The sequence below is a fragment of the Elephantulus edwardii genome, unplaced genomic scaffold (assembly GCF_000299155.1).
Source record: "Elephantulus edwardii isolate Elephantulus edwardi_28Jun2011 unplaced genomic scaffold, EleEdw1.0 scaffold00232, whole genome shotgun sequence".
Lineage (NCBI taxonomy): Eukaryota > Metazoa > Chordata > Mammalia > Macroscelidea > Macroscelididae > Elephantulus > Elephantulus edwardii.
The window spans coordinates 1,463,479-1,479,389 of NW_006399982.1; the positions used below are offsets into that span (position 1 = coordinate 1,463,479).

General features: G+C 42.4%; 1 protein-coding gene across 1 annotated transcript in view; it reads right to left on the bottom strand.

Moving 5' to 3' along the window:
* Positions 1-12,033, bottom strand: part of MB21D2 (Mab-21 domain containing 2) — a 177,865-nt gene extending 165,832 nt beyond the window's left edge. Inside the window, exon 1 of the mRNA XM_006898495.1 lies at positions 11,508-12,033. Within this exon, the coding sequence (XP_006898557.1) occupies positions 11,508-11,718 (211 nt within the window). The 5' untranslated portion in view covers positions 11,719-12,033. The remainder of the gene's footprint in view (positions 1-11,507) is intronic.
* Positions 12,034-15,911: the final 3,878 nt, after the last annotated feature.

Below are 15,911 nucleotides of genomic sequence, written 5' to 3' on the forward strand. Positions count from 1 at the left end.
GGGTAACCATTATCACATTTGATGCATCAGTGTCCCAGTGTTCAGCATCACAGCAACAACGAGTTACCTTTGCACAGCAATGCACAGACTGGTGCTATTCCACTCAGAAGAATGTTTGACAGGAAAACAATTTGAACCCAGCCTGAGGGCTGCAGATTAAAATCACCACTGTGGACTTGGTAGCATAATTTTCTGTCCACTAGACCAATGTAGCTCTATGTTGTTGTTGTTGTTACAAAGAGATACAAATCAAAATAACTGTGAGATAATCATCACATCCTGGCAACAATAGCAATGTTCAATAAGACAAGTCTACCAGTGCTGTTAAGGACATGAAGAGATTGGAACATTCCTACAATGCTGGTGAGAATATAAAAGGGTGCAACCATTCTGGAAAACAATTTGCATTACCTTAGAAAGTTGAGAACAGAAATATTATTTGATCCAATCTTACTACTTGGCATATATCTCAAAGAAGTTAAGAGCTGCTATACAAACTGCCATACACACATCTAAGTTTACTGCAGCATTATTTACAATAGCAAAGAGCTGGAAACAACTCAAGTGCCATTAATGGACAAATGGTTAAAGAAACTATGATACATTCACACATCACTGACAAGTGATCAAGAATTGATGAAACACTATCAAACAAAGATTAATCTAGGATAAATTATGCTGAGTGGCATAAATCAGTCACAAAACAACAATTATAGTGCAAGGCCATAAGGAAAAGTTTACACACAGACACAATCTTGGATTGTTAACAGAGATAGGAAGGGAATTAGAGGGAAGTAAAAGTTCATAAACAGATTAAGCAGTGTGAAGAGAAAGGAAAAATATAATAAGGAGTTGACTAGACATTGTAATTAATAGTTTTTATAAATGGGAATGAAAGTAAAACAAAGTTATCTATGAATGATTGAATGAAAACCCAATGATTTATAATATGAATGAAAAATATCTGTGATTTCAATTAGCTAACAAAACATCTGTACCACTAAGATTATTATAATTTATTACCTACATTTAAAATAGAAGAAAAATGTTATCTTTCAGTTAGTGGTTAAATAAAAATAATGTCATAATAATTTCCCCCCACTCAGTTCACAAACTGTACCTATTTTGAGGAGCAATGATTAAGATCTCTGGCCGGGAAACAGCAAAGACCCAACGGAAGAAGGTGAAAGGGACGGAGTGTGTTCTGTGACCATGTAGAGAACATGCAGAGAGAGAGAGATGGCATTGAAAGGCAAGTCAGATCCTCAGACGCCAACATGAAGGTTCATTATTCCTAATTATTCTATTACAAACAATATTCATTCGTGCTGCATTTGGAAGTACTTCATTTGGAAAAAAAAAAAATTAATTAAAGAAGCTAGGAGGCCATTCCATAGGTTTGAGGTTCTAAATCCTCTCAATCCTTTTTAAAAAAAAAAAAAAGAACATGTTTTCTCTGTTAATCTCCCTATTATGTAAACCTATACACATGTAAACATGCGTGGGTGCAAACACGTGAACAAGCACAGATGTCTTTAAAAATGCAAACCGAAATATTAATACCGATTAGAATTTGTGGGTGGTTTTATCATCTCTGTGTTTTCTATAATTAAAAAAAAATGGGCCAAAAGAGATTAAGAGCCTTATTCAGGGTAACTCACATATTACAAAGCAGGCTAACACTGCAACTAAGAGGTGTCCTTCTTTTACACTGTACAAAAGTTGCTAGATTCAGTATTACAGGCATATGAACTGAAGGTACAATTACAGATTCAGAAACTAAGGCTCGGAGTCTACTGAGTAACTGGCAGGGTTAGGAATAGCACATTACCATTTTTATTAAAAGCAAGGGCTTTAGCATCAGCCCGACCTTGGGTAAGTCCCAGCCATACCACTTATTTACCCGTAAACTCGAACAAATTCCTCAATCTGGCCAATCCCTGGGTGCCCTTCAGTGCTTTATCTCAAGGAGTTATGGTAAGGATTAAATGATACAATCATGTAAAGCCCTTATTACGCCATCTGACACAGAACAAATGCTCAACAATGGCAAACTCCATTATCATCCAAATTTACTCTGTTCTTTGTCTCCTTGACTTCGATATTACCTTCCAGGAGCCAGCAAACACATCTGATTCTGAGGATCAGGATCTTGGTTCTATCTCCAATGTAAACTGGGGTCACATTCATCATGCTCAAGGACAACTCTAGGGTGGGGGGAGATGGTCAGCCTGGGGACTGACACTGTTCAAGATGTAGTAGTGGGAAGCCTCAACTTGGGGACCTGCAGGAATACAGATTCATTACGTTTGAAATGGGATCTGAGATTCTGAATTGTTGAAACATTTCCCAGAAGAATGTCAATGACTAACAATATTCAATAGCCATTTCTCAGTCTGAAAAAGTTAAGAGGTCATCTAATCCATCTGTGTGTGCAAAAGGGATCCACACTAATCCCAAACGATATATTACCCAAGCACAACAAAGAATCAATGGTGTGATAGGGTGAACATTGTATATTGAACTTTCTCCCCAAAATGATGTGTTATAAATCCTCATCTTTATCTTTTTACGTTAATAAAGCTTTGTCAGTATAGCATGAGTCTCAAAACAGTCACTTTTTGAGATCTGAAATATCAGGAAGAGTGGGAGGGAAGATAAACAATGGAAGCACAAATGGAAGGTAAAATAAACAACACATGAAGATTATAAAGGAACTCAGGGCCAGCTTCTGCATCTCCTGGAAGATTCAAAGAGCTTCCACCAGAAAGAAAGCCTTCTTTTAGAGTTAAGAGCATAGATATCGGACTTCTTCCTTCCCAAAAGGAGAGGAGATATAAACCATCAGTGACTTATCTTGCTTGGATCCACAATCAACATCCTTGGCACCAGTAGTTAGGAAATCAAAAGATACACTGCACTGGGAAAGTGTACTGTTAGAGACCTCTCCAAAGTGCTAAAGAGCAATGACAGCAGTTTTAAGACCACGGTACACCTGATCCAAACCATAATCTTTTCGATTACTTGCTATGCAGCTGACAGACAATGACTAAGGCAGGCAGAAGAATTGAGATCTTTGAATTACGATGTGTAAAAAGGTGCTGGATATCCCGTGACCTTCTAGAAGGACAAATATTTCTTGGAAAATGTACAGGCAGGGTGCTCCTTGAAGGCAAGGATAATGAAATTTCATCTCGCGTACTTCAGGTATATTGTTAGAAAAGGTCAGTCCATGGAGAAGGACATCATGCTTGGGAAGGTGGAGGGCCAGTGAAGGAGGGAAAGACCCTCAACAAGATGGAATGACACACAGTAGCTGTAACAGTGGTCATGAGTACGTCAAGAATGGTGAGTGAGGATGGCATACGGCAGGGTTCAGATGTATTGTTTATAGCATTGCTATGAGTCTCAGTTCACTCGATGGTACACAACAACAACAAATCCACTATCACAGAGTCTATTCTGATTCACAGGAACTCTGTAGCCATTATACCGTCCCACAGGGATTTCAAGGCTATAAATTTCTAGATGAAAACCGCCTGCTACATCTCTTCCCCTGTGGAGCAGCTAGGTGGTCTAAACTTTGGGCCTTTTGACTTGCACTCAAGAGCTATTCCCAACATATCATCAAGGCTCCATATCCTCCTAAATTCTGACAAGATTGATTTCTTTTTTTGCTAAAGTAAGACATTTGTGAGATTTCTGTTATAACAGCTCTCAGGTGCCTTTAAGTTTTGTGGTGATTGAGGAGAGTGCTGACGGTCCCATGAACTGCCTAAAAAACAAATAGATATGTATGCCTGAAAGAAAGTGCAGCCAGAGTGCTCCATAAAGACAAAGATGGTGAAGTTTCCTCTCACATACTTAGAGCATCTTGGAAGAGGCTAGTCCTTGGGAAGGGCATCGTGTGTGGAAAAGTGGAAGGACAGCAAAGGAGAGGAAGACCCTCAACAAGATGGACAGGCACACTGGCTGCTACAGTAGGACCAAATATATCAGATAATATGGATGGTGCACGATAGAGCATGGTTTAGATGTATCATTCACAGGGCTGCGACTGAGTTGTACTTGACTCAACAACAGTATTTATCAACAAGAAGAAGAAACTAAGAGATATGGGAAGACCCAGGATTAACAATTCTATGGCTGTTCTGCCAAGAAAGAAAAAAAGGTAGAAACTGCCAAGAATCGTGAACAGAGTACAGAAATCAACCCAAACCAGGAGTCAAGATAAATGTTCACATCACTGTGGCAACTTTCAGCCAAACAATAGTCAAGTCTATAAGGTGAGCCATACTACTAGGAAGACACACATTCCTTAGCATAGTGAACCATACACGGTCATAAGAGCAACATTTGCTCAAGGATAAAGCCCTGAAAAAAAAGGAAGGAAGATCAGGATACAAAGAGAAAGGGGAATGAGGATGACAAGGAGGAAGTAGGTAAAGTAAAATTACATTAGATGAATGGCTGAATGAAAACCAATCTGCTTTGTAAACTGTCGAAGGGGAGGGTCTGGGTGAATTGCACCAAATCAAAGACAACATCTCTGGCAGTTTGAATTCATTAGTGGTTCAATCAGGAGAATGATGAACCTTCTCTTCCCAGGGCAATTTACAGCCTTGGATAATCCCCTAGAGGGACAGCTATGAGTCGGTTCTGACTCAACAACAATAAGTTCTTGAGAAGGTAAGACCTGTGAGAAACGCCAACCTATTATAATAAATAGGGTGGTGGCCCAGTGGGTAAGGAGTTGTGCTGCCAATGCAAATGCAAGCAGTTCAAATCCACCAGCCCCTCTAAGAGGAGAAGTTGAGCAATAATCTCCCACGTGATTTACAGCTTCTGAAAACCCAGTGAAGAGGCTTCTATTAGTTCTGACTGGACAGCACGTAACATTACAGTAGAAGGGCATAAGCTTTTGAGCTAGACACCCTGAGTTTAAAAACGCAAGCTTCAACTTTGCTGTGGTTTGAGCACCAGACCTGTTACCCTGATAGAAGTATTAGCCCCTTCGAACCAAGGTTTGATCTTTAAAGGTGATAGTATCATCTCTCTCACTTCCAAAATAAGAACAATGATACTTATCTATGCAACCTGACTGGAAGAAGACACATGAGATCATGATAATGTTGTTGTTATTGTTGTTTGCTACTTTCCAGTCTGAGTCAGTACCAATACAGAGCTGACCCTACAGGCATAGAACAAAACCCTGGCTGATCCCGTGCCATTATAACAACATCCACAGTTGCAGTTACTGTGCTAATCCATCTCACCGAGGGTCTTCTCTCCTTTGTTTCTCCTCCACTTTTTCACAAGCATGATGCCTGTTTTCCAGGGTTAGGCTTCTGACAATATGCTCAAAGTATGGGAAAGACAATTTGACCATCCTTGCCACCAAGAAGCATTCCAGCTGCACTTTGTCCAAGACATTTGTTTGTGTTTTGGGCTGTAGATAGTAAATTCAATACTCCTTATCAACACTACAATTCAAAAGCATCAATTCTTCTCTGGTCTTTTACTATTCCTTGTCCAGCTTTCACATGTATACGCACTAAGTGAAACACCTTAGGGAGCTCTGGTGGCCTACAGCTTAAGAAGCTGTGCTGCAATCCCAAAGGCACGTGGTTCAAATCCACCACCTCCTCCCTGGGAGAAGGTCAGGCAATCTCTTCTCATGTGATTAACTCCCTCTGAAAACCTGCTGGAGGGTCAGCTGTGGGTCGGTTCAGACTCAAAGGTCCTCAGTAACAATAGTACAATGACCTGACAGATAGGCAAGATGGTGGTATTCCATAGTAAGATTCTTTTTCCAACTTTTTATTGAGAAAATGTTGCTTATAATAACATATTAAAAGTTCCTATCCCAGTGCTGCTTCTTGCTGACTGTGTGGTCTTAGTTTTCTCATCTATTAAACATGGCTAACAGTCATGCCTCATTACCAAATTGTGTGTGAATATGAAATTATTTTGTAAATGGGAAAAAATATGCATAGATGGTTTTATTACTTATTTAAAGAAATGTGCTTTATTAGAACATCCAGTGAATTGAAGATGGAACAATTTCTGTAAGAAGAACTATGAAGCTCACAGAGTCCTTGAGTGGCACAGACAAATCAAGTGCTCAGCCACAAGCCAAAAGGTTGGCAGTTCAAAACCACTCCAGAGATGGCTGAGATGAAAGGCCTGACAGTGTGCTTCTGAAAGGTCACAGCCAGGAAAACTTTATGGAGGGCTTTTCTACCCTGGGGCACATGGAAACACCATGCACTGGAATAATCTGCATGGCATTTGGTATGGTTTTGGTTTATTTTAAAAAAAAAAAGTCCAATGCTGTGGAGCCAACATGTTGTTGTTAGGTTCTGTTGAGCTGGCTCTTCCTCATGGTGATCTGTGTACAACGGAGCAAACGCTGCCTGGTCCAGCTGCACCCTCAGACTCACTGCTATGGAGGGCCCTTTGTTGGAGGCCACTCTGTCAATGCAGTCTGTAAAAAGGTCTTCTTTAGAGGGAGTATGATTCATTCCACATACACTGCCATTTGTTAAACACATACTGCACTCATTTTTGTGCAACTTTGCATAAATCTATTCTCTCATCAGTATTCCTCTGGCCCTGAGAGTACATTCTTCATGTACTCCAGCTTCTCATATGCTTTGATCAGTATACAGCTTGAATACGGTGGGTGAGTGTTGGTGCACACCTTCCCTGATTTTTAAACCATGTGGTATTTCCTTGTTCTATTAGAACAACTCTTCTTGGTCTATGTGCAGGTTGCACATGAGCATAATGAAGTGTTCTGGAACTTGATACGCAGGTTACACAACAGTCCTTGCTGAAAGCATTTGAAGCTCTGACTGAAGAAAATGAAAAAAACAAAGTTTTCAATAGAAAATTGGCTTGCATATTGTTGAGCTGCTGTAAACTATGCCACTGGTGTTTCAAACATCAGGAGGGTCACCATGACACTTGCATTTCAGCACAACTTCCAGACAAGGTGCTTGTTTCGGCAGCACATATACTAAAACTGGAACAATACAGAGAAGATTAGCATGGTCCCTGCGCAAGGATGACACGCAAGTTCGTGAAGTGTTCCATATTATTAAAAAAAAACAAAAAAAAACCTTCCAGATTAGGAAGAAAGGCCTGGCAAGCCGCTTCAGAAAATTAGTCAATGAAAACTTTATGGATCACAATAGAGTATTTGTCCAGTAAAGTGCTAGAAGATGAGTTTCGGAGGTAGAAAGGTACTACACAAAAGACACAAGAAAGAACTGAAAAATGTCAGTGATCATGATGATCACACAGGACCAGACAATATTTCTTTCTTCTATAGATAAGGCCACCAGGAGTCACAGCTGATCCCAAAGCACCTAGCAACAACATTATGGGATTTAAAACAAAAAACTGAACATGACTGGCTCCAGCAACTACCTCAAATGCTACCTGTTTTACACCACAAAGCAGAACTCAGAAAATCCTTAAAGAACAGGAAATAGCGGTCTTTCCTAAGAGCTGGCAGCACAGTGGTATTGTTGGGTTGCTAACCAGAAGACAGGTGATTCTAATCTACCAGCTTCTTTAAAACAGAGAAGTTGGGCAATCTGCTTCTATTAAGAATTACAGCCTTGAAAACCCAACAGAGAGTAGAGCCAGGAGTCGGAATTGACTTGATAGTAAGGTGGTTTGGTTTGGTTTTACGTATGGTTTTAAATCATCAGTAGAATAAATAGAATCAACTGTGCATCAGACAGACCTAAGTTTCAGGTACATCTCTACCATTTGTTAGTCACACAGCCCTGGATTCTGCCAAACCCAGCAAATTTCAATAGCCTCATCTGTAAAATGAGGAAGCAATACCTTTTTCTTTTCAAAAAAATAATTATTTTTTATTATTTTTTGTGTGTACTGTCAAATCGGATCTGACAGGTACAGGAGGAGATTGCCCCTCCTTCTCCAGAAGAGCAACTGGTGGATTTGAACCACATACCTCTGGGATTGCAGTAGCAATACCTTTTTCCAAGGTTGTGGAAGGAACAGTTCCTGACACTGGAAAGAGGCTCAATGATAGACAGCAATTCTGTCAGCAATGATATAGTGCTGCTATTTGGTACGTAAGCAACTACTGTTTCCTGTATTCTTTAAGGTTCAAATACCCTCTCTTCTCTTCTGTTCAATGGAGAGACAACCAGTCTCCAGTCGACCTCACCAGGGAATGAAATAACAAAAGAGCTGGCAGAGACATTATGCAAATACTAAATATTATTAAAACATTAATGAACTCTGGCAATTTCCCTGAATTTTGATAAATGGTATTTATTATGCACTGCCAGCCTCTCACACACAAGCTGGGCTCTCAAATATTAACTAGATAATAACAGCAATCATTCTCCTAAAAGACAAAAGGTGCAAAAAGAAAAAGGAGCCTAGGTGATTCCAGCTAAAATCTGCTTACATAGGAATCAGAGTCTCTGAACAAAAAGAGAATGTTGGAGCGGCCAGGGAGACTACAGTGACCACAAGAGGGCTCAGATTGGACCCAGGGCCTACCTAGAACCTTGCTTTGATAGGTCAGTGAAGGAGGTTTCCCAGGGCAGGCAGGCTGATTATGACAGTAGTTTGCTACTACTTTGCTCTTCTAGACAAAATGAAAAACATGTAGGAGGTTGGTGAGTTTCACACTAAGCCCATAACCTTATACAAAAAGACAGTGTCTGCCCCTCTTCATTCTTGCCTAAAAAACTCCTACTGAACCCCGTGGCCATTAAGTCAATTCCAATTCCAAGTGTTACAGAGTAAAGTGATCCACTGTTAGTTGTTGTTGTTGTTGTTGAATACCATTTAGTCAGAATGACCCATAGCTGTCTCTCCAGCAGGTATTCAGAAGCAATAAATTGCATGAGATTTACAGTATTAGAGTAAACGGATCCACTAGTTCATAATATTTTCTTGCCTGTAATTTTCACAGGAGCCATTCACCAGACAGACCTTTCTCTCTGCAGCTGCTAAGTGGGTGTCAACCATCAATCTTTAGGTCAGAAGCCAAGTGCCAACCATCATGTCATCCAGCAACCTCTCCCCACTCCCTAGTTGCCTCCCACCCAACTACAGTATCTGTGTGAGAGGATGTTTTTAAGTTTTTGACAGTCCTCCGGTGCAGCTGAAAATGCAATCAGAGAAAAGCCCACCCCAACCCCAAGGGCCAGAAATGAGAGGCTGGTTGCCACTCCAGCAATGCCTGCACTTAGGAGGATACACTGACGCCACATTCGCATATTCATGAAAAACTCCAGGCTGTGGAGGGTGAAAACAAAGTACACAAAAAAGAGATTCTGATTTTTTTTAAGCCAAAGGAAAATCTGCTTAAGAAAAAGTAAATCCACTGGGAGACCCTTGCTGTCACCAAACCTTCACTTGTCTCGAGTAGCCAGCACCTCATTAAAAGAAAGCAAGGAACTCACAAATGAATGCAGCACCACACACAGGCGGGCTCATTTCACCATCTGCCTTCTAGTGTCCAGAGGGGCATGAGGCTTACATGGCACTCTTTTGGATTTTCTCTCCTGCAGGTAGAAATACCAAATTCCCAAAAGGCAAAAAAAACTTCTCTTGCAAAGTCAACTGAGTAGAAAGGAATACAAGCAATTTTCATTTAGCTGTCAACCAAGACATTAAACAAAACACATGCACAAATGAAGAGTTCCAAAATAATGCAGCCTTCATATCTGGAGAAGAAAGTGGTTATTGTTAATTTAGTGTTTCAACTATGTGTGTCTTGCTTAAGTTTCTAAAGAGGAGTCTAAAGTCCACATACCCTCCCACTGTGACTATTCTGACTTTTTATGACCCAGACAGACACCAGGACAGGATACATAAGAAATGGGTTACAACAGCACAAATGCAGACTTACATTATTTGTGCCCAAGAGAAGGCCATGATTAAGCAATTTAAATAACTGCCCCCCCACCCCGTTTCCTAACAATTACTGCCCCATAAAATATTTGTAAGCCTGGTAAACTTCCCTCTTGAAGCTTCTTTCCAACAGGTTAGGATTTATAAAAAGAAATAAATGAAATCCATTAATCTAAATAATTGAATAGGCAAATCAATCTCATATACTTGGAGAAAGTACAACAAAAAAGGCGACCCAATGCCAAAGTTTTAAAAGATTTCATTCAACTTCCCAAAGCGTTACTACGTACGGCCTCGCGCTCAGTTTGTATTATTACTTGGACCTAAGAGAAGTGAAAACCTCCATGAAGGTATCACCTCCAAGAAGGTATCTCTAAGAAGTGGCAACAAGATATATGGCGTTGAACTGAAGTAGATGGAGGGAGAAAAGTCAATAATCTTCCTCTGTGGCCAAAAGACCCTTCCTGATCCTATTTTCCACTATCTGGAATTTATAGAGCGCACAAGGGAGCCGCCGTTGGGCAGCGCTGCACGCCAAGTCCATTTCTGCGGAATGTTAACCGCCGGGCCACGTACCGCATGACAAGTACCGATCCACTGATGGAGCTCGCAGGTTGCACCAAAGGCTCTCACACTACACCTGAATGTCAATAACCCCTACGACGGAACACTTCCTGCTCAAAGGCCTGTTTATGTCATTTGCATACTATTAAACAATCGGTTTGAGGGCCCGCTGCTGCGGGACAAGCAGGTAAGGGGTGGACGGTGTATTTTTTCCTTCCAGTATCTCCGGGGTTGGATACTCATGGCACTTATCTCTGACTACACACAAAGAAGAGGCGGTAGGCGGCTTGCAGGGTCAGATCTCTGAGTCAGGACGTTTACGAGCAGGGAATTAGGAATTCCGAGCTCTGAAAGAATCAGGGAGAAGCACCGGAAATGCTTCCGATCTCTTGAAAGGGAAGTCTATTTGCAAATCAAAGTTGCAGGAACTCCGGGCGCCCAGCCTACTTTGGCGGGTTACTCTGGAACACCCAACAAGTTTGGCCACCGGGGGCTCAGCATGACAGCGCCGCCAAGCAAGACGAGAAGAAGCAACTTGTCGCTGCAGCGCTGAGCCAGGGCCCCAAGCTGTCTGGGTGACCCAAACCAGCCGAGCACCGGAGACTCAGCGAAGGGAAGGCGCACGTCCGAGCCTCCGGGAGCCAAATCCCCAAAGGCGCCGCCGAGTCTCACCTGCACCACGCTGCTGCCAGCAGCTTACCCCCCAAACCGAGATGTTTCACCACCAACTACTCACCTGCTTACCACCTTCGGGTGGGTGAGAAATTAACAAAAGAGCCAAGGAACAAGGGGGGGGTGAAATGTGAGAAAGACTCCGCGCAAAGTACAGTGAAGAGGGGCAGAAAAGGCTCAGCTTGCGGCAGAGAAAGGGAAGAGGAGGAAGAGAGATGGGTTGTAGCCCCGGCTCCAATAAGGAAACTCCAGAGGAAGGAGAGATCGAGAAAGGGGAATGGGTTTCCTCAACCCTTTCCCATCACACGCACGCTCACACACACATACATACACACACCTCCCCCTTTTTTCCTCCTTACCCAGCATGGAAAAGATGAAATCCTTGGCTGTGTGAATCTCCAGCGCTCTCTGGTCGTCATATTCCCGTTGGTCGTGTTTCGTGAATTCTTGGATGAGTTTGTTCAGTTCCTCCACCCGAGCTCCGGACCTGAAATCCAGCTCCGGGAACGAAGGCTTGTTGTTACAGCCCAGAGAGGCTGCCTTGCTGGCGGTGGGAGCCGCCATCTTCATGCAAAACGCGCTGAGTAGCAGCTCCGCGGCGGCGGCGGCACCCACCCCGCCCCCCACCCCGCCCCCCGGGCCTCCTCCTCTCGCCCGCTCCCTGGCAGCGGCCCCGGCCCGTGGGCGTGCGGGCTGGCGGGCGTCCGGGCGGGCGGTCCTGCGCTCCGTGCGCTGCGAGCGTCCGGGCTCCGGGAGGAGCTGGACTGCAGCGAGGGTGCGTGTGTGTGGCCCCGGCACCCTTTCCTCCGGCCCCACGCCTGCCCCGGTGCTGCGGGTCCCTGCCCTCCCGGGGCCTTGGCTGGCAGCGGCGGCGGCGGTGGTTGAGCCAACCCGAGACTCCCCTCTAGGAACGAGGAAAGTGAAGTGGAAACAATGTGAAATTCACCAGCTCTGAAATCAACAAGCTGCCGGCTCCCGTGTTATAAGAGCCAGCGCCAGCGTCCGCATTTAAAGGGACAGCGCACCCAGTGGAAAGAAAAATAAATAAATGACAGAGGGCTGCGCGTCTCTGCTACTTGCCAATCTGTACTCGGCCAGACACCAGAGGTGTGGACGTACTATTATTTCTCCACCCCCACCGCCCATGGGGCAGAGCTTGTCCAGCACGTTCAAAGAGAAAGGAGTCTCCCTCTGTCTGATTTTAAGGGCGGTGTCCCGGGCGAGAACGTTAACGCCTTTCCATCTCTTGAGTCCAAGAATTCTAATGTCTTTGGGTGAAGGAGAAAAAACCAAAACAAACAACTTAAGGAGTAAAAAGTCTATCTTTGGCCCTCCACCCGCAATTCCCAAATATTAACCAGATTAAGTGTACTTAAAAAAAAAAAAGAGGGTGCTCACGCAGTTGTACAAGGACACTCCCATTAGCCATGGAATTATCCTTACCTTTGCCCCAGGTAATTAATTTCCCTGAATAACAGCCTATTCAACTTGAGAAACATATCAGCAATGAAGTCCAAACCACTCTTACATAAAAACAGGGAAACGGATGAGTAAGTGTACGGAAGGGAAAACAGAATTCATTGCCCCAGGTTCTAATGAATGTTAAATAACACAGGGAAAATGCTCTCTTTCAACAAACACAACCTGAACACCCATTATTTATTTGCCAGGCGTGGTGCATGGATAGTGGTAAGTCATAAGGCCTGGTTCCCGCCGTGGACTTAGAGCAGGTCAATTCCATCTAAGTTAGTCTTTGGATAGAATAGGATTTTAGATATGTTTTGAATATTTATGAAAAATAGTAGACGCAAACATATAGGTGGCCCCTTGGCTCTTAGAAACAAAGATTACCTTTTCCCCTCATTGTCCAAAATTTTACCTAATTTCTGTGCCATATTTCTTAATTTAGATGGAGCCTTTTTCATTTCTTACCTGAATTCTCATGCCCTAGAATACATACTAGTTATTGTCTTTGAAAGAAAAACGAGGCTTTGTTTTTACTTCCTCCTATAAAATGAGAATAGTAGTGATTCCTGTCTCTTAGATTGCTTTAAGGATTACATAAGATAAAAAAGGTTAAACACTGAGTATAAAGCCTGTCATAATAAACTTAACAAATGTCAGTTACCAACTGGTAAACTGTTGATGTTGTAAAGCTAATTCTTTTTACTAATTGATTATTGTCAAAGTGATCTTTACAAAGTACAGATCTGGCCGTAGACACTTTGAATTCTTCTCTTCAATCCTTCTCCAATTTTATGTCAAGGCCAATGCCATACTTGCCTCCTCCTGGAGGGGTCCCCTAACACTCTCTCCTCTAAACTAGTGGCTACTTCTCCCTCCTCAGAAACCTCATTGCACCTTTACAAAACTAACAGTATCTATCCATCAACAAAAAGTTTGCTTTATCCTTGTTTATGCAAATTCAAGAGTAGAAGATTTTTGAGAACAGGGACTACATTTCTTCCTCTGAGCGTCTCCCCTAGTTCTTAGCCTTTTATGAAGGTCTTTTATGTTTCTTAAGTGGAAAGTTTGACCTCACAAGTGAATTCTCCATGTTTTCAGTTCCTATTAGGAAGAAGGATACCTATCCATCCAGACAAATGCCATTAGGCAGATGAGGCAGTTACAATACATTTTGCACTTCTGCTCTACTGGACTGACTTCCTAGCCTGTGAGAGTGTTAGCCTAACCTAGGCTGTGGTATGTTATGTAAATTGTTGGACACTAATACAAATTGATCAACTTCCATCCATCAGTGCTTCTCTCATGGTCAAGGGCAGGCATCTGTGAGAGAGCTGGGAAAAGCACAATCATTCTGTGATCATAATGCTTTATGCTCAAGCATGCAAGCAACAACCTCCAACCTCCTTGGGACAGTTAAAACTGCATCGGGTGAAGTCTGAACACTATTTCCTTTCTCAATTTCCAGAATTGTGAAAGAGACCTTCCTCCTCCTTTGTTTCTGCCTTTATTATATTTACCACTCACTCACTCACTCACTCATTCATTAACACTGAATCAGAATGAACACATAGCAGACCTGCCAATTGGGCTTAGCAAATCTGCCACTGGGTTTCTGAGGTTGTATATTACACAGCGGGAGCTTGTCCATATTCCTCCCAAGGAACCACTGGTGGATTCCAATCTCATCAGAGACATGTATCCTTTGAGTTAGCAGTGTAACTCCCTGCAGACTCTACTACCAGAGTTTCCTTAATCTATTATGAGCATAGTAAGAAAATAGGTGATTACTAGGAATTGCTTTGATTGTACCTTAGCTCTGTACCTTGACTCTTTTGAATGAGGGAGACAATAAATTATTTCTGTTGTTCTTTATCCTTTGTTCAACCAGATCAGAATGCTATGAATCACTGCCTCTCAATGAATCTATGTATTTAAACTATGTACGTTTTATAGGCTTTTACAGAATTCTGACAAGATGATATAAATATCCCTTGTTGAATTGGCAAAATTGAAAAGTGGATTACAAACTAATTTCTTGGATCTGTCTCTTGGGAGAACCATCTATTTTAATCTTAGGCCTGGAGGAAGATCCCCTCAAGGACAAGACCTGGGCTCTTCCCCTCTATAAACACTGCATACAGTACAGTTTGACTTATTTCATGTCCTTAGTGAGACCATCTCAATAAAGGAATGAACTGAACATACTATTCTCCCAGACTCCAAAATGTCAGTATTGTAGGTGGTTTTTGCTACAATTATATGTTTCAAGATTAATTTTGCATGGTTTCCAACCCATTACTTAAAAGTTGTAAATATTTCTACATTTGAGTTTAATGAAATTCCACTTTCAAGTGTTTTCTCTTTCTGTATTCAGCAGCTAACCAAAAGGTCATCATCAGTTCAACCTACTAGAGGTCACTTCCTAAAAAAATTATTAATTACCCAGGAAACTCTACAGGGTGCTTCTATTCTACCTGATAGAGTCTGTGAGTCAGACAACTTTAAAAGAATAGGAGGTAGGAAGGAAAGTGAGAGAGAGATAGACAATCCTTTTTAAGGAGAAAGTAAAGAGTTTCTGAGCCTTTCATTAAAAGGACACATTTCTAAAGTGTGGAGAACTGACTTGAGAAAGGTCAGTGTAGTGGACTATGTAACTAAACTAAGACTTGTCTTCAACTGCTCCTGTTGTTGTTGTTGTTATGTACCATCGAGTCACTTGCGATTCATAGCAACCTTGTGTACAACAGCCCTAAATTATGTTCTATCCTGTGCCAATCGTACTGCCTCTGACACACCCACCCCGATTACCCCAGTCACTGAATCAATCGACCTCATAGAGCGTCTTCCCCTCTTGTGCCGTCCCTCCACCCTCCCGAGCATGATGTTCCTCTCCAAAGACTGGTCCCTCCTTACAACATGTCCAAAGTATGTCAGACGAAGCCCCAGAATTCTTGCCTCCAAGGAGCAGTCTGGTTTAACCCTCTCCAGGATGAATCTGTTTGTTTTCTTGGCAGTCCATGGTACATTCAATACTCTTCTCCAGCACCATAGCTCAAAGGCACCAATTTTCCTTCTGTCCTCCCTAGTCATTGTCCAACTCTCTGATGCATAAGTGATTGCAAAGAGCATAGCCTGTATCAGACACATCTTAGTCTCCAGAGTGACACCATGGCTCTTCAGTACGCTGGAGAGGTCTCTAACAGCAGACTTTCCCATCGCAATATGTTTTTTTATTTCCGGGCTACTGGTGCCAAGAGTGCTAACTGTGGAGCTAAGTAGACTAAAGCTGTTAACAA